The sequence below is a fragment of the Notolepis coatsorum genome (genome assembly GCF_963971535.1).
Source record: "Notolepis coatsorum genome assembly, chromosome: 15".
Taxonomy (NCBI): Eukaryota; Metazoa; Chordata; class Actinopteri; order Aulopiformes; family Paralepididae; genus Notolepis; species Notolepis coatsorum.
In genome coordinates this window covers 25,951,668-25,971,332 of record NC_140179.1, presented here as the reverse complement: position 1 = coordinate 25,971,332, position 19,665 = coordinate 25,951,668, and the positions used below count along the sequence as shown (strand labels likewise).

Genomic DNA, 19,665 nt, shown 5'->3' with positions numbered 1-19,665 from the left:
CGAAACAGAAAAGTGTCCCACGGGCGCGCCGTGATTCCGATCCGCGTGAAAATATTCACGGCCATAGATGAGACCGTGGGACACCTTTTTGCAACGAATATGTGTCTCGAATTTGCTCCCACGCGGCGCGCAAAATCGTGCAAGGAAAAATCTGACCAAAAATGAACCAATGCTCCAGCAGTATTAATGACCCTGATGTAAACAAGACAAACGTCTTTCTCTGGTCTGCATCCCCTTATACAATTGTGTGTATTGAGCCGTACTGTATTGTACCCATTCTGCAATCTGTTAAATAAATAAAAAGAAAGTTTGACTGGCCGCCGAGCCATACTGTAGTGTACATATTGACTATTATTAATAAAAATATTTAATAAATTTTTTTTTAATACATTTTTTTTGGCTTCCCCTGTTATTTTACCCATGCGACGCCACTGGAGGTGCGCTGTTTTAAGTGAACGTGGGTTATTGAATTGATTGATTGATTGATTGATTGCTAATTTTATTACTGTCCGCCTTGTTTCCAACTGCAAGTTTAGGCACTCTTTTGAAGTCGCTCTCTTTCGAAGTTGGTTAAGGTTAGAGTTTGGAATCAGGGCTGGTGGTCTATCGCCCTGCTCTAAAGACAAACTCTAACCTTAACCAACTTCGAAAGAGAGCGACTTCGAAAGAGTGCCTAAACTTAACCAGTTGGAAACAAGGCGGACAGTAATCAAATTAGCGATTGATTGATTGATTGATTGATTGCTAATTTTATTACTGTCCGCCTTGTTTCCAACTGGTTAAGTTTAGGCACTCTTTCGAAGTCGCTCTCTTTCGAAGTTGGTTAAGATTAGAGTTTGGAATCAGGGCTGGTGGTCTATCACCCTGCTCTAAAGACAAACTCTAACCTTAAAGTAGTTTTAGTTTGACAAGCAACGTTTTAAGATGTAGTTAAGTTGTAGTTTAACCACTTTTCATTGTGATGTAGTGGTGGTTAGTAGCAAACTACAGTTTTAAAGTTGTTTCCCCAACGCCGCCCATAACTATCCAGTGACTGGAAGGTCACAGGTTCAATTCCAGTGACAGTTCAAAGGGAAAAGGTGTGTTGTCAAACAACCGGAGTAGAGATGCACCCCTCAAATTGTCCAGAAATCGGAAGTTGGCCGGGTCACTCAAAATAAACATGTACTGTATTACTACAAACCGGAAAATGCTTTGACCAATGACCTTCCGTGTGATGAGAGACTTTGAATGAAACATGAATGTATTTAATGTTGCAGTAAGAAGAGCCTTTTTCTTTCTTTTTTTCTAATATTTTTTTTCTCACTTTTTCTGTATTTTTGCTCCCATCCCAATTTAGTCGTTATGCCAATTCCCTTCCTGGTCGTTGCGCGCATTGCCCCACTGTCGGCCTAGGGAGGGTGTAGAACTACCACATGCCTCCTCCGATACATGTGGAGTCAGCCAGCCGCTTCTTTTCACCTGACAGCGAGGACTCTCACTGGGGGAATGTAACGTGTGCGGAGGTTCACGCCATCTCCCCCAGATCCCCTCCCTGCTGAACAGGCGCCCCAACTGACCAGTAGGAACCGCAGTTTACAACGACCAGGACACATACCCCACCGGCTTCCCACCCGCTAACACTGCCAATTGTGTTAGTAGGGACGACTGACCAAGCCGGAGGTACCGCTGACAGCTAGATTCGATCCCAGAGTCTCTGCGGTGGTAGGCGAGTGCATTCTCCACTGCGCTACCCAGCCGCACCACCTTTTTCTTTTTTTTCTTTCTTTTTTTACACCTTTATTTGTAAGATGTTTCAATTATTTGAACAAACATACATATAATCAAGATATAGACAGCAATTATTTGACACTCAATTATTCAGACTAACATACATACAGACATAAATGTAGACACCCAATTATTCTAACAAACATAGCTACTTGTACAAATTATTCAGAGACACATGTGTGTACATTGAAGACACATGGACGATGACCCGCTATGCCCACCCCTTATCCCTCCCTACCACCCCTGGGATCAAGAGCACACTCGGAAAGGAAAGAGAGAGAGAAGAAAAGAGGGAGAAAGAAGAAAATAAAATAAGTATTCATGCTAGTTAACCGTAAAAAAAAAAAAAAATCCATATACACATACACAAGCCGACAAGCGTATATATATATACATATGCAGAAAGGGGATCAAGAATTGCCTTTTTTTAACGAACAGTGTCACGCATGACTGTTCCCATGACTACCTGCAGTAGCCAAATTCATCCCTATCGAGATGCCCTTGAGCAAAACACTGAACCTACAGGAGCCAAGCCATAGGACGGCTGCAAATAATAATAATAATAGATTGGATTTTAAGAGAGAAGCGCCTTTCTCAGACTCAAGGACACTGTACAAGGAAAGGATGGAAAAAAAATAAGAAATAAAATTGAAAAAATATAATAAAATACATAAAAGATCTGTGTATAGTAACAACAAGAAAAAACAAATAAGATAAAAGAGATAAAAAAAAATTAAAAAGGAGGCAAGTTCTGTCCAATTGGATGAAGTGGTTGAAATTAACAAACAAACAAACAACAAAACAAAACAACGGAATCTGTGGCTTAAAAAAAGTCAGGGGTGGGCTACTTGGGAGCGGGGCCGTGTTGCGTGAAGGCAAGTGTGAACAGGTGGGTTTTTAGCTTGGTTTTGAAGAGGTTGATGGTGTCAGAGCCTCGGATGAGGGGGGAGAGGGAGTTCCACAGTCTGGGGGCAGCTGCAGCGAAAGCTCGGTCTCCCAGTGTGGAACGCCTGGTGCGGGGGATGGTGAGGAGCAAAGCGGCTAACCCTGTGATCTGACACCTCCGGTGATACGCTAACGTGTGCCTCTTCTTCATTGCACTGATTGTAATTATGGCAAGCTGGCGCACTAAACTCGAGGGGGAACTTGGCGTCCAGTTTGAAAGTGAATCCCTTTGAAAACCGTCCGTCCTTCAGTGAAACCTCAAGTAAAATGAACACCGAGCGGAGGCATTCCTACCACATCAGGTCATAAGTACAGTGGAGACACAAAGGAAAGACCCCTCCCTCCCTCCCCCACGCCAGAGGCCCCTACAAATGTCCTAACCCAGTTGTACAGTAAATACCAAGTATGGCTTTGTCAGTATTCCAATGTACAGTGTACAGTGTCGTCGTCCTCCCCCCTACCCAACCCCCCCCCCCCCCCCCCCCCCCCCACCTACCCAACCTCCTCCAATGTACAGTTTCTATGTCAAATGTATATACACTCTTTTTCTGGACACTTTTTGTATCACAAACAGTACTGTATTTGCAAATCTGGTATGTCATGAATATATAGATGTAGCAGTACTGTCTATCTGTATGTCGTGTGTGTCATATGATGAATTGAAAATGGGGGACCCTGATGTAAACAAGACGAAAGTCTTTCTCTGGTCTCCATCCCCTTAACAATTGTATGTATTGAGCTGTACTGTACTGTACCCATTCTGCAATCTGTTAATAAACTTTTCAATCAATCAATCAAGAGTGAGGGATAGAGTAACTCAAGGGAATGTTCTGGGACTCCCTCTCTGAGTGCTCTGAAACAGGAGACAGATTTCTGGAAGCGAACCCAGGTGGTCTGCTATATCCCTCCCGCTCTCGGTTCTCATTGAAAAGTCGCTTTAATTTCTGAAACAGTTGGGTTCGTATATAGCAGACAAATATCTATGACTGAGCCCCAGATTGATTCAGTATGTGACTGTAGATTATGATCTGTAAGGCAGCTTGTGCCGTTGACCGAGGTGCTGAGGAGCTGTGGTGGCAGAGTCGCAGGTTTTCTAATCGTGTGTGTGTGTGTGTGTGTGTGTGTGTGTGTGTGTGTGTGTGTGTGTGTGTGTGTGTGTGTGTGTGTGTGTGTGTGTGTGTGTGTGTGTGTGTGTGTGTGTGTGTGTGTGTGTGTGTGTGTGTGTGTGTGTGTGTGTGTGTGTGTGTGTGTGTGTGTGTGTGTGTGTGTGTGTGTGTGTGTGTGTGTGTGTGTGTGTGTGTGTGTGTGTGTGTGTGTGTGTGTACACAGCCTATTTCTAGCTTTACCTCTAATCCGGTTGTCATACACTCAATTAAAGTGTGGAACCAATTTAGAAGATCCTTCTCCCTTAAAGATCTATCACAGGCTGCACCAGTCGCAAGAAATCACATGTTTGCGCCCTCAATGATGGATAGGGCCTTTGATAGCTGGAAGGGGAGTGATTGCAATGTCTGATCCCTACATCGACAACAATTTTGCCTCCTTTGAACAGTTGGTACAGAAATACAAAATTCCCAGGTCACACTTCTATAAATATTTGCAGCTCCAGAGCCTTGTAACCTCAAACTCAGATTGCTACCCGTTGTGCCCTCCCACCTCTCTATTAGATTCAATCTTGAACTGTAAATTGGTCCAGAAACAAGCTATAAGCAGAATTTACAAACTACTCAACAGGAGCAACTTGACACCTCTAGATCTCCTCAGGGATAAATGGGAGACAGACTTAGCTGAACCAATCGCATAAGACACTTGGGACAGAATAATACAGGGGATTTTCTCTTCTTCCATTTGCCTTAAACATGCTGTTATCCAATTTAAGGTTGTACACCGGCTGCACTGGTCTAAAGACAGACTCTCTATATATATAATATATGCCGACATAGATCATACGTGTGATCGATGCAGACAGGCTCCAGCCACTCTGCTCCACATGTTCTGGACGTGTCCAAAGCTACACACCTACTGGCAAACCATCTTTGAGACCTTCTCTAAGATACTTGGAAAGGCCGTGGAGCCATCTCCATTTATTGCGTTATTCGGGGTAGCCCCAGTGGACACCCCTCTTAGATGGTGGGAATCTAGAATGCTGGCCTTCTGCTCACACTTGGCCAGGAGACTGATATTGTTTAAATGGAAGGACCCAAATCCGCCTGCATACAGTCACTGGATGAGTGAAGTCATGTATCATATTAAACTGGAAAAAATCAGGTACTGTATACTGTCAGAGGATGTACGGAAAATATCCATAATATTTGGCAACCTTTCTTGGCCTTGTTTGAAGGCATGGAAGCTGACAGCGTGACAGTGACGATGTAACCAGCCTTTCTACCACTTCATTGTTTTTTTTTCCTGCAAAATGCAAGAAGTATCTATCTACTGATGTTTGGTGATTTAAAATGTTTAACATGTTTATATGTCTGGTATTGGGGTGGGGGGAGGTACTCTCTGTACTCTCTGTCTGTTTCTTATACTTAAGGAGCACTTTTTCTTTTCTTTTTTTTTAGCTATGCAACTTACTGTGAAGCACTTTGGTTGACAAGTGTCATGTCTAAATGTGCTATACAATAAATTTGATTGATTGAGTGATTGTCACAGTGATCTCCTGGTTGTTCCCCACTTAGGTTATCTAACTATCGCGTTGCCGTAACTAGAAACACTGGCCTGGCCTGCTTCTAAATTATGTGGGCTGACTGCAAAAAAAAATTTAAAAAATATATTTTTTGTTTATCAGCACAGGCCAGGCCATCGGGAAAACTCCCGGTGCTCCCGATGGCCAGTCCGGGCCGCGTCTATTCTTATCCTAACGGATTTATAGTTCCGCGTTCGCGTTCTGCGGTTTGATTGGCCACTGACGTTTCTGGTCGCGCCAATCGTGTGACGGCAAGTTCTTTCGCCGGTTAAGCTTAGGCACTCTTTCGATGTTGGTTAAGGTTAGAGTTTGTCTTAGAGCAGGGCAATAGAACGCCAGCCCTGATTCCAAACTCTAACCTTAACCAACTTCGAAAGAGTCGCCCTAAGCTTAAGTAAGGGATAATGTATAGCTACAAGGTCATTGTCGCAAAATAATTGACCGACACAGAGTTTAGAACACTGAGGCGCCTCGCCGAGGTGTTTTAAACGTCAGTGAAGGTCAATTATTTTGCGACAATGACCGAGTATAGCTATACATTATCCAGCGTATTACATGGCTAACTTACTAACAATATACCTAATTCATTTTACACCATTGACAAGACGAGATCAAATGCAGACGCAGTTGTTCTGTGGCTCTGTCAGCCCAAAAATGATTATTATTATCGCTGGCAGCCGGCAGGTGTGTCTGATTGCACTGAAACAGTGTGTGTCAGTGGGCTTGATTACTCGAGCTGCGAAAAACAATAATCACCGGTGGTTATCGAAAAATAATTCACCGCTGTCAGGGGCTATCACAATCAAGCATTTCGGCGAATGTTAAAACGCCATGTAATAACCAGTGATAAACTAGGCGTTAGGTAGTTTGCTGCTGTTCGAGGCGGAAATGGGCACGTCACGCGATTGGGCGCACATGTCACATGGCCAGAAACGTCAGTGGCCAATCAGATCGCAACAGAAACGTCAGATTTGCAGAATGCGAACGCGGAACTATAAATCCGTTAGGATAAGAATAGACGCGTCCGGGCCTGGGGGGAGGGTGAGGAGGGAGGGCTTTATTTTATTTTATTTCTGTTGGTCCTTTTGGGCCTAACTGTAAAAAACACTTGAAATAAAAAACCTTGATCAAAAAGAAAAACCAGGGTCAGCAACCTTTACTGTAAAAAGTGCCCCCCCCCCCCCCCCCCCCCCCCCTCCCACAAAATAAAATTAATCTGGAGCAACCTATTTACCCTTAAAATGAAGATAACACAGTGTATAACGTTTTATATATAGTTATCCCCAAGCATACCCTACATTTGCATAAAACGCCTGACGATTGCATACCCAAAGTAATTGGGATTTATTATACTTTATATTTATAGCATTTATGAAATTATAAAACGACAAAAAGAAAATTGTTGACATTTTATTGCTGTTTTTACCTGTTATAATAAAGGAAAACCTCAAACTCTTATGAAGAGGATAAAAAAGACTGGCATGTGTAGACCTACTTTGAAATAAAACAGAGGAGAAAAAACACTGGCATCTGTAGACCTACTTTGAAATAAAACATAAACATAAACTATGCAGGTATATTTGAGTCCTTCCCTTATTTGTGGAACATTTATCAAATAAAAAGTAGTCCACTTTGAAAAAAGACTGGCATCTGAAGACCTACTTTGAAATAAAACACATGCAGCGCTATTTGAGTCCTTGCCTTATTTGTGGAAAATGTATAAAATAAAAAGTAGTCCACTTTGAAACAACACTGGCATCTGTAGACCTACTTTGAAATAAAACCTCGAACTATGTAAGGGATAATGTATAGCTACGAGGTCTATACCTTTGTACCCGCAAAAAGCTAAAACAGAAGGCCGGCTGTCACAAAACAGTTACATCTAGAGACCTCAAAACTTACTCTAGAGAGGCCTTTAACCTAGAACTGGGGAGCTTGGACTGGTCAGAGGAACTCAGTGGTACACATGTTGAAGAAACATGGCTTGGATTCAAAACCAAATTCACAGAAATACTCAACAACATGGCACCCATAAGAACCACCAGGGTTAAAAATCGCGCTGAGGCATGGATGCACACTGAAATACTGGCCGCTATGAAAACCAGAGACAAAAAATGCTCTGAACTTCATAAAAGTCAGACAAAGCTTTCCAATAGCTCAAACAGTGAACTCCAAGCCCACGTGGTTGAACTAAAAATCCAAAGAAACAGACTAAGAAATGACGTAAACACCATGATCAGAACCGCAAAAAGAAATTTCATCAACGACAAAACTGAGGAAAACAAAAACAAACCCCGCGAACTTTGGAAATTACTCAATAATCAACTAGGCTGCAGTAAAAAACTTAAAACCAGATTCTCAAACATAAACATAAAGACGGACAACACGCTCATCACAGACAAGCTGGATGTAGCCAATTACTTAAACATCTTCTTCACAAACATAGCCACAACACTGGTAAACAAACTACCCTCCCACTCAGGGCATTATGGGGTAGAACACATAGTAGCATACTACAAAAACCTAGGGGTCCACAAAGACGACTTCAAACTTGAAATGGTAACAACCAATGAGGTACTCAAAAAATTTAGCGCCCTCCAACCTAACAAGGCCACTGGCCATGACAACATCCCCTCCAAATTCCTCAGAGACGCAGCAGCCGCCATCACCCCAGTCATCACACACATAATAAACCTCTCTATAAAACAGGGGCACGTCCCCAAGGACTTCAAAATTGCGAGAGTGACCCCTCTGCACAAAAAGGGCAGCAAATTAGACCCAGGCAACTACCGCCCTGTTTCTATTCTTACCTCCATCTCGAAAGTCATGGAGAAAATAGTCTACGAACAGGTCGAAAAGTACCTGGCGGAAAAAAATCTAATCTACGAATTCCAATCTGGCTTCAGAACGTCCCACTCCACTGACACATGCCTCCTCTATTTGAACGACCACATCAAACAAGAGGTGGACGCGGGCAAATACTGCGGCATGGTCATGCTGGACCTACAAAAGGCCTTCGACACTGTCAATCACTCCATTCTAATGGACAAGCTAAAGGCAATTGGTTTTGATAGCTTATCAGTGAGCTGGATGCAATCCTACCTGGAGGGGAGAGAACAGATGGTAGAGGTAAACGGTACTCTATCCCCCCCCCTCACAGTGAGCTGTGGTGTTCCACAAGGAAGCATACTAGGACCGCTACTCTTCCTAATTTATGCAAATGACATGTCGTCAGCCTGTGACTGCAACTTGTTCCTGTTTGCGGACGACTCAGCCCTGCTGGTCTCTGACAAGAACAAATTGCAGGTTGAAAAAACCCTCAGCACGGAACTAGGCAAAATCTGCATATGGCTCGCTGATAACAAACTATCATTACACATGGGCAAAACAGAGTCCATTCTCTTCGGTTCAAATAACAAACTCAGCAAGACCGACGGCTTCTCAGTTACAGTGGGTGACAATATTGTCACAAGGAAAGACGAAATTACCTACCTGGGTTCCATCCTAGAGGCAAATCTTTCCTGTGACAAAATGGCATCCAATGTAATAAAAAAAAGTCAACCAACGAACTAGATTCTTGTACCGGATCTCCTCTCTGGTAAACAAGAATACCCTGAAGACTCTGGCAGGAGCACTCATTCAAGGGTACTATGACTATGCGTGCACCTCATGGTACCAAAGCACCTCAAAGGCGCTTAAAACAAAATTACAAACATCACAAAACAAACTGGTCAGACTACTACTTGACCTGAACCCCAGAACCCACCTCACCCCTGCCCACTTTGACAACCTAGGATGGCTTAGAGTAGACGACAGAGTACAGCAACTTGCAATGGGCCTGGTCTTCAAGATACACTATACGACCGGGGTGCCCATGTACATGTCAAAATACTTCCCAAAGGTCAGTGAATACCACAACCACTACACCAGAGGAAGCTCAACAAATCATGTTAAACCCAGATTCGGCTCAAACAAGGGACTAAACACGTTTCGCAATTATGCCACAACAATGTGGAACGCCCTACCCAAAGCTGTAAAGGAATGTGAATCCCTGCCAACATTCAAAACCGCTCTTAAAGAGCACCTACGGGAGGCTGCAATTCGAAACTGGCCACCGTAAATGCCCAAAACCCCCACCACCTCCTAATAGACAGTCTCCTCCCCACCGCATGTATATATTCCCTCCCCGCCGTATGTATATTTCCCTCCCACCCACCCACCCCCTCCTAATGTACAGTCCCCTCCCCATCATATGTATATACTCTGTCAGGATCTAGGGGTAACAGTACTGTATATTTGAATACCGCTTATGTCACAAATGTATCAGTACTAAATACCTATATGTCCCTATGCCATAAATGTCATGTATGTTGTGTATGTCATAAATGTCTATATGAAATGAAAATGGGGGACCCTGATGGAAACAAGACAAACGTCTTTCTCAGGTCTGCATCCCCTTAACAATTGTATGTATTGAGCCGTACTGTATTGTACCCATTCTGCAATCTGTTAAATAAAGTTTTCATTCATTCATTCAGTCATTGTCGCAAAATAATTGACCGACACGGAGTTTAAAATACCGAGGCGTAGCGCCGAGGTGTTTTAAACGTCAGTGAAGGTCAATTATTTTGCGACAATGATCGAGTATAGCTATACATTATCCCGCTTATTACATGGCTAACTTACTAACAATATACCTAATTCATCGACAAGACTAGATCAAATGAAGACGCAGTTGTTCTGTGGCTCTGTCAGCCCAAATAAAGTGATTATTATTATCGGCAGCCGGCAGGTCTCTGGTCTGATTGCATGACTGAGTGCAGCTGTGCACAGTGCATATGCTGAGCAGCACTGATACAGTGTTGTAGTGGGCTTGATTGCGAACAGCTGCGCACAGCGGTCATTATTGTGTGATAACGGACCTCTGACGCGGGCTATTGACCAATCACAAGCAAGCATTTCGGCGAATGTGAAAACGCCATGTAATAAGCAGGTATATTTGAGTACTGCCTCTGTCCTCCTATCCCTCTCTCCATCCCCCTTATTTGTGGAAAATGTATCAAATAAAAAGTAGTCTATTTTGAAATAAATAAAAAATATATCTGCAGCCTATTCGCTTTAAAAAGAGTAAACATAAAAATAGGCCTGTTTGTATTTATTTATGACTTCAGTCCATTTCAGGTTGTTGTCGTCCTCTACTGTTTTTTCCTCAGCCACATACAGCAAGGCCTAACAAAAATAATAGTTGGTTTCAGGTTGCCGACCGACCCTGCCGATTTAGGTGCGACCCAATATATTTTATGAGTTTTTAAAAAAAATTCTAAAAAAAAAAATCCGATATTTTTTTTTTTTTAAGAATGAAGTTTCATAGAAATCTTAGTCAAACATTTAGTATTATGGATATTAAACATGCTGGCAGAGTACATGCATCCATGTTGTTGTGAACATTTTAATTAAATAAAGAAATTCCCTATCCATAGTCGCCATTGGGAAAGAATAAAATAAAAAAATAAAATAAAATAAATTCCCTACCTACCCATGGCCAAACTGACAACCAACCTGAAACCAACTATTAATTTTGTTAGGCCCAATCAACCATCGAGCCTGAACATAAAAAACAACATCAGCTCAGGTTCTAAAATAAATGTTTTTTTTGTGCTAAATAATAGCCTATTAAATGATAATGTTCTCACCTGTTTAATGTGGTTTCTGTTCCTGAACATCACTGCTATGAGCTTCTCTATGTCGGGGCTGCAAGACGTGACTTTGATCTTCACACAGGACTGCAGACTGTCATCTGTGAGGCGCAAGCGATATTTGGATTTTATGTAGTTCATGCAGTGGTGCGTTGGTGATTTCATACCTGGTTGCACTGTGTTTTAATGACGCGCATGCGTATAAATGTTCCCTCGCGGGCGCAGTACAGAGTAAAGACAATGCCTAATGTAATGTAACACTTTTCATTCACAAGTTTTGTGTGAATGTATCTGAGGGCGTATTTGAACACACCTGACAACCTGAGCTACGCAACGTGATATCTTCTAGATCCTTTCTAAAATCACTGCAGGCAGAATGTGAATGTGAAGCAGGGCGTAGCTGAAAAACAGCATCCGTGCTCTGTAATGCCTGAGGTGAAAGCAGGCTTGGTGATAGTAGCCTATAGAAACTGTGGCTAAACAATGAAGACACTTTTATGCTATTTTCTTTGGTCATAGACCTGTTCATATGAACTGAACTCCTGAGTAAACAAAATAGGTTACCCAATTTACGAGTAGCCTAATGTTAGTCTCGTTCTTGGTGTTATATTATGTAACACCAGTCAGCATGCGAAAGTAGCAATCAAAAGGGATGCAGAACTTCAGCCCTGATCATAACCATTTTTATTTTTAGATGTTTTGTTTTTTTGTTATGTCAGATTAAAAATGAAATACTCCCACTTTTCTGAAAAGAGTTGTTGTTAACCTCTTAAGAGGGGGTTAACCTCTTGGTGCAGGAATTCTAGAATTTGTACCCTTTAAATGCCAGTGTGTGTGATGGCATCACAAATTATTGTTAAAAAAAAAACACGCAAAATTAAATATCTTCAATCAAATGCAGAGTGGATTTTTCTGGGGGGGATTATTACAGGCTAGCATGTGTCAATGATTAGCAACAACACTGATTTTGATGGATTTTCAGTTTTTTGTAATGTCAGATTTAACAACAACTATTTTCAGTTGTATTTCATTTTTAATCTGACATTACAAAAAAACAAAACATCTAAAAATAAAAATAGTTATGCTCAGGACTGAAGTTGAATAAAAGAGTTATGACTGTTTAGACTGCGTTACTCTCTTGTCTGTTTACTCTCCGTTTCTTATACTTTAGGAGCTTTATACTTTTTTTTTTGCTATGAGACTTACTGTGAAGCACTTTCAAGTTCAAGTTCCTTTTATTGCCACACGGCCAGGCCGGTGGAATTCATACACAGTGCAGGTGGTAGCTGCGACAATACACCCCTATCTAACTATCACGTCACCGCAACTAGAAACACTGGCCTAGCCTGCTTCTAAGTTATGTGACCAGACTGCAAAAAAAATTAAATTTGTATACTTATGTTAGCTGCTGCTGCATAGTTGGCTCTGAAGATTGAAGAGGTTGAGGATCGAGTCGTTCCCTCCCATAAAACGTCTAAAGTCAAAGTTATGGGAACACTTTGGCTTCCAAAAGGATCAAACACTCTTAAATTGCGATGGGTCTCCGACAGGGACGGACTGGGGAAATCATTCAGGCCAGGAAATATAGTGCGAGATAGCCCCAGTCAGGCCACTTTTTAAGCAGGGGTCCCCCACCAGGAACATTTTAGTTACAAAGACTTCATTTCCTGCATTCTGGTGCAGGCATTTTAGAATGTGTACCCTTTAAATGCCAGTGTGTGTGATGGCATCACAATTTTTCTTTTTAATAAATGATTGAGAAATCTTCAAATAAATCTGATCCGAATTAAATTGGCTTGCGATCAAATTAAAATGTTTTATTATATAATAAGGAATGTAACAAACCACCGGTAATGAGGTTACCGTAAATAACTTTCTTTAGTGTGAAAACCATGAGTTTTGACAGTTATCGCGGCATCCTCCCCCCCCCCCCAGTTCAGATCCGTATCGACCCTCGTCTGGCTATTAGACGTTAACTACAGGCAAGAGAGACAATTGTCGAGAACTGCACTGCCATTTAGCTGAGGCTTTTATCCAAAAACTACTTACAAGTTCTGTATAACAAGTCAGCAGGAAGAGAACTCTTGCAGATAAGGGTAATTAACAATCTTAAACTGTTAAGTCTTTTTTTATTTTCCATAAATCGTTTAGGCTCAATGACAGTATATACAAAAACTTTAATGTTGATACAAAGAACAGAAAGTACAAAAATGCTCTCATTCTAAGTTTTATATTGGTGAGAGAAGTTACATCGACGTCGATCACTTATACAAGTTCAGTTCAGTCCATTCTAACAGCACATTTAAAATGCAGACGTTGAGCAAAGCAAAAAAACACATTGAACAGTCGACCACATTAGGCGTGTAGTTCACCAGTCTGGAAGGAATTCACTTTTTTGGGAAACTGAACACAGGACCCTCGGCTAATCTATGTGTAAGATTTTTTAAATGACGTGGCGGAGGCATTGCTGCCTAGCAGCAACACTTAGGAATGTACTACGAAACCCAAAAGCCTGTTTGAGCTACTAACACTTAGGAATGTACTACGAAACCCAAAAGCCTGTTTGAGCTACTAAATGGATTGATGCCAATGATGGAGCATCGCCGTCGGTTGTGTGATAGTAAAGGGCTAACCTTCTGTATTGTCACAGTGAAAGGGTAGGTAGGAATGGTGCTTCAAAATCATGGCTGATGAAAGGGAAAAAATAGATTATTTCGATTTCGGAGTTTTCCAATTTCTCATTTAACGGCACCAATCAAATCAGATATTGTACTTAGTCAAAGGTGTGAGGTTAGAAAAAAAAGGTGCGAGAACAATTGCCCTCAAGCAGGAAAAACATCTTCAACTTTTGTGTCTAAACATGGTTTGTCAATGAATGGCCAAAACTATGGCTACATTTGCACGATGCTTGAGCTACTGCAACATAATAGAACTACAAAGAGAATCGGGTCAACAACACGGACATTTCTTAAGGAAGCGTATCTTTTAAATGCAGCCAGTCAATGGATGATCTTGAATCGGGGAGTGTTTCTCGTGTGCAGCATAGCTGTATGATCCAGAGCGCTCCCCGTAGCTCCCCCCGCTTCTAACTACTCCCTGTATCCACCGCCGCTTCTGTATCCACCACCGCCGTAACTCCCATCTCCACCGCCGCCATAGCTACGCTCACCGCCACCGTACCCTCCACCGCCTCTCCCGCCGCCATAGCTTCCTCCGCCTCCGTATCCTCCGCCACCGCCGTATCCTCCACCTCCGCCGTATCCTCCACCACCGCGACCTCTGCCGCCGCCGCCGCCACCCTGCCCTGCTTCATTCACACGAATGGCTCTGCCATCCACCGTCTTGCCGTTCATTCCATCCATCGCATCTTTGGCGTCCTCCACGTTTTCATATGTAACGAAGGCGAAGCCGCGAGACCTTCCCGTCTCTTTGTCTTTGATGACGTCGCATCTGGAGATGCTTCCGTACTTTGAGAACGCTGCCGCCAACGAGTCCTCTGTGGTGTCGAAGCTCAGTCCGCCGACGAAAAGTTTTCCCTCGTCGGACATCTTTTGTCTGTAAGCTACTGTAGCAAACTCCTGGAAAATGGAGGACCCGTGCGGTGCTGCTGCAAGTGAAGAGTGGGAGAGGTGAGACATAATTAGCATAGTAGGTAGTAATATAGGTGATGTACATTCCTTAGTTAGCAAAGTTCATAATAGTAAAAGACAATATGAAGGTTTTGAGTCAACGGCAGACAATTGGGCGTGTTTCGGTAGTCCTGACTATGGTTGGAACTTGGAAGTTCATTCCACCAATAATAGCCTGCTTCTCTTTACCCTACAAAAGGCAAACGCTGTAACCGTTATCTCAGCAGGGTAGAATACCCCTTCTACATGTGTATGTATACCACTACATCTGTACACCTCTACGTAATATAGCACTATATCAGTACTGCTCCTACAAAGGCAGTAATAGTTTGCCTTTGTAGGGCAGTGCAGATTTAACCCAATTATGGCTAGAACTTGAAGGAATGCTTGACCGCCTACATTTAATTTCTGGGCCTGAGCGGCAGCAAGAGTTAGAATTCCTTTTGGAACAGCAGTGAAGACCAGAATAGAATCAAAGCCTCTGATGAATTTACCTCTCAAACCCTGCCCTCTTTTACTGATCCTCCAATCACAACTGTAGATTTCCTCTGACAAAACAGTTTGTCCAAGGGAAGCAAGAGGTATGATTGGAGGATCAAGAAAATAGGGCGGAGCTTATGTTACCGGCCTCCTAGGGGAATCTGAGTCGGCACAAGTGATACAGGCAAGGGTGCGCTGTGGATCTGTGAATGATGAATATACACGTCGTCTCTTATAGCCTTGCTCTGCTGGGAGCGGTTTATTCTGACAAATATATAGACAAAATATTCCTTTAACACTCCAATTACAATACTTTGTAATTCTTATTGTACAAAAATATAATAAACCAAATCATACAAAAATACAATCTTCAACTGTATTCTTTAGGAAACGAAATAAAAGTGCAAAACAATTAAACCTTTTGGCATGAATTCAATCTGTATCTTTACTTTAATAAAGTGCAACCAATAAATCCTTTTGCATAAACTCCCATCTATATTCTTACTTACAAATACAAACTTAATACCCAATTGATTGAACATTTTATTAACAGATTGCAGAATAGGTACAATAAGTACAGCTCAATACACACAATTGTTAAGGGGATGCAGACCAGAGAAGGTGGGGTGGGGGGGGAACTGTACATTGGAGGTGGGTGGTTGGGTAGGCTAACTGTACATTGGATTATCGACAACCTTACTTGGTCCCAAGGAGAGGGTCTCGTGTATTATTGTGTTAGGACATTTACTGTACATTGGAAGGGGTTGAGTTAGGACATTTATGGGGCCAGTTTCGAATTGCTGTCTCCCGTAGGTGCTCTTTGAGAGTGGTTTTGAAAGTGGGTAGTGATTCACATTCCTTTACAGCTGTGGGTAGGGCGTTCCACATTGATGTGGCATAATTGCGAAACGTGTTTAGTCCCTTGTTTGAGCCGAATCTGGGTTAACATGATTTGTGGAGCTCCCTCTGGTGTTGTGGTCGTGGTATTCACTGAACTTTGGGACGTTTTTTGACATGTACAAGGGTACCTTAGTGGTGTAGTGTATCTTGTAGACCAGGCCCATTGCAAGTTGCTGTACTCTGTCGTCTACTCTAAGCCATCCTAGGTTGTCAAAGTGTGTTCTGTAGTCAGAACAATCACATTCAATGTACAAAAACCAATAGTACACTTACATTCATAACCTTAGCTCAAATACAGATTGAAGGTAACGGTAACACGCTCTCAGTCTACACGCACCACGTGTACTATCGGTGTAACACTATGAAAATACTAGCTAGCTAGCAGTTAGCCATTATTCAATTCGACCATTTAAAACGACTCGTCCAAACATGTACACACTCAAAACGTTACATAACATGTCACTGACAGTTCACATTCGTTTTTAAACATCTTTAGGAATGTTTTAGATTATTATTATTTGTATTACCTGTGGATGGAGAATAGACGCGTTATTTCTTCTAGCCTGGCTCTGCTGGCAGCGGTTTACTCGTTTATTCTGACTGCGCATGCTTGGGAGCCAAGACTATACTGATTTCCTCTATCACTCACAGGAGCGCAGGAGCGCCATCTACTGACTTGGAAGTCTAATAAGATGTAGCGTCTCATTCAAAGTAAATTACTGTTAAGAGTAGCTGTGAATAATCTTAAAAAATGGGGCGTGTATGTTTTTGTATAAAACTTTACATGGAGGCATTTTCAAACACTCTACAATTAGATACATTGAAAAAGGTCTGAGCTGGGCCTGGCTCACTCCTACGACCTTACTGCACACTTCAACGAGCCTGCTTTAGACTGGGCTGTTCATGTCTAGAGAATGAATGTCTTAACCAGATGTCAATAATACAAAACAGATTCAATAAATAATTAAGTGACAATTGACTTTAGGGGGTACAGATAAGAGCCAAGAAACTATTGCATAGGAACACATTCAACCTGATTAGTTACCTTTGGAATTAGAGGTAAACAATAATTTTGAGTTTGAGTTTTGAGTCAAATGGATAGTTCACCAAATGTAATTGGAAAGCCTTCAGGTAGATGCCATTCAGGAAGGATTTACTTTCACTGAGGATCTATTAAAATACAGAGCCCAAATAATTGTATTCAGTAACCACCTCAATCGCCCCGCCTTGAATGAATTATAACTTAGTTAAGTTAATTATAAATTAAGCTACTACTTGTCTGAATCTCACCCTCAAGTCAAAACTCTTGTATTAACGTCACAATTTCCGGTAAACGTTTAGCGTTTCTCAGATTAATGTTTCTCAGATTAATTCTCTCTAAAATCAATCTAGACTGGCTTTTGATTAGTCCTGGATTTATTCATAACTTCGCATAGCAGCAATATATAGAATCAGGCCAGTAGGCCAATGGCCCTGTGATAAGATACATTTATTTATATTGCACCCCTCAACCAATAGTTACATCGGCCCGGGGCGCAGGCCGGGAAAAAAAAACGGAAAGACATGAACAATACGAAAACAGACAAAAGTACATGCAGGCTAACCAAGCAGACCGAGAACGGACACAGTCATCATACTACAATACAAAAACTAGCTTGTGGATTTTTTATGACGAAAAGGTGGGTTTTGAGCATGGCCTTAAGTTAAAAGTCCGTAGAGTGCTTACAGATTTTAAATTGAGTGGGAGCTTGTTCCAGAGTGTCGGTGCTGCGACTGCGAATGCTCGGTTTCCCTTCGTCACCAGTCTTGTGGAATTTTAAGGCAGATTTGGTTGTTTGGTCTGAGGGATCTGGAGCTGGCTGTTGGACCAGGAGTTCCTTTATGTAGGCTAGGGCGAGACCGCTTATGGCTTTGTATGTGAACATGAGGATCTTGAAATTAATGCGTTGTTTTACCGGGAGCCAGTGTATAATGCAAGGACTGGGGGAGATGTGGTCCCTCATTCCCCTGTGCATTCCCCTGAAGAACATTAACAAATATAGCCGCAAGCAGCGATTCCGGGGTACAAGCCGACACGGACCTCTGAGAACACTGAATAAGTAATGATTTATGTCACAGACACAATAGCGTGTCTGTAACTGGAGAGAAAGGCAAAAGCAAAGAGGTTTAAAGGAACAGGCTAACATTTTGGGAAATTAGCGTACAGTCTTCTCCAGAGAGAGACAAGGAAGATGGATACCAGTTTCCTCTCAATGCGTTCAGTAGAAAGCCATCTGGCTGCATGTTAGCCTAGCTTAGCACAATGAATGGAAGCGGACATGACCGGTTAGCCTAGGCATTGTCCAACTAACCATAGATATATATAGAACACTAGATAGCTTGCCCGCGCTGCCGGCCAATGGAGAGCGACGTCACTGAACCGCCGCCATCTTGCTCCAGTTAGCCTTGAGTGAGAGTGAGTGAGCTGCACAGACAAAAATACTCATAACTCGCTGAAATATTGACGGATTTACAAACGGTTTGGTTTATTACAAGCATTATTAACGTGGCTATGATTCAAGCGGTTTGTAAAAAAAAAACATCTTTCAATTTTTTTTTATAAGTATGCAGTATCATAACTACATATTTGATGTTTATAGCAAACCAACCCGTTTGTAAATCCGTCAATATTTCAGCGAGTTATGAGTATTTTTGTCTGCAGCTCACTCACTGCACTCAAGGCTAACTGGAGCAAGATGGCGGCGGTTCAGTGACGCTGGTGACTCCGCCTTAAGCTATCTAGTGTTCTATAGATATCTATGCAACTAACACCTCTCCCAAAGGCTAACCGGTCATGTTTGCTTCCATTCATTGTGCTAAGCTAGGCTAACGTGCAGCCAGCTTTTTATTGAACTCAGAGCGGAAACTGGTATCCATCTTCTTGTCTCTCTGGAGAAGACAGTAAGCTAATTTCCCAAAATGTTGGCGTGTTCCTTTAAACTGACCAGAACCCTGTCTTTTATTACACAACCAGAAAATACTCACAACAGGAACTGAAAGCAGGTTCCTAATTTATGCAAATGACATGTCGTCAGCTTGTGACTGCAACTTGTTCCTGTTTGCGGACGACTCAGCCCTGCTGGTCTCTGACAAGAACAAGTTACAGGTTGAAAAAACCCTCAGCTCTGAACTAGGCAGAATCTGCATATGGCTCGCTGATAACAAACTATCATTACACATGGGCAAAACAGAGTCCATTCTCTTCGGTTCAAATAACAAACTCAGCAAGACCGACGGCTTCTCAGTTACAGTGGGTGACAATATTGTCACAAGGAAAGATGAAATTACCTACCTGGGTTCCATCCTAGAGGCTAATCTCTCCTGTGACAAAATGGCATCCAATGTAATAAAAAAAGTCAACCAACGAACTCGATTCTTGTACCGGATCTCCTCTCTGGTAAACAAGAATACCCTGAAGACTCTGGCAGGAGCACTCATTCAGGGGTACTACGACTATGCTTGCACCTCATGGTACCAAAGCACCTCAAAGGCGCTAAAAACAAAATTACAAACATCT

The 19,665-nt window shown here is 42.2% G+C and overlaps 2 protein-coding genes across 2 annotated transcripts in view; both read right to left on the bottom strand.

Moving 5' to 3' along the window:
• LOC311241983 (NXPE family member 3-like) overlaps positions 1 to 11,208 on the bottom strand; it is a gene marked incomplete at its 3' end in the record, with an annotated part of 129,150 nt that extends 117,942 nt beyond the window's left edge. The window contains exon 1 of the mRNA XM_084330937.1: positions 11,098 to 11,208. The remainder of the gene's footprint in view (positions 1 to 11,097) is intronic.
• A 1,992-nt stretch (positions 11,209 to 13,200) lies between these two features.
• On the bottom strand, positions 13,201 to 16,740 carry LOC311241534 (cold-inducible RNA-binding protein-like). The gene is made up of 2 exons (XM_084330382.1): positions 16,637 to 16,740; positions 13,201 to 14,707 (listed from the first exon to the last, which is right to left on the bottom strand). The coding sequence occupies exon 2, from the start codon at positions 14,646 to 14,648 to the stop codon at positions 14,190 to 14,192; it is 459 nt and encodes a 152-aa protein (XP_084186508.1). The 5' UTR covers positions 14,649 to 14,707; positions 16,637 to 16,740; the 3' UTR covers positions 13,201 to 14,189.
• Positions 16,741 to 19,665: the final 2,925 nt, after the last annotated feature.

Coding starts and splice junctions, on each gene's coding strand:
- LOC311241534 (XM_084330382.1), bottom strand. CDS start 14,648: ATGTCCGACGAGGGAAAACTTTTCGTCGGCGGACTGAGCTTCGACACC.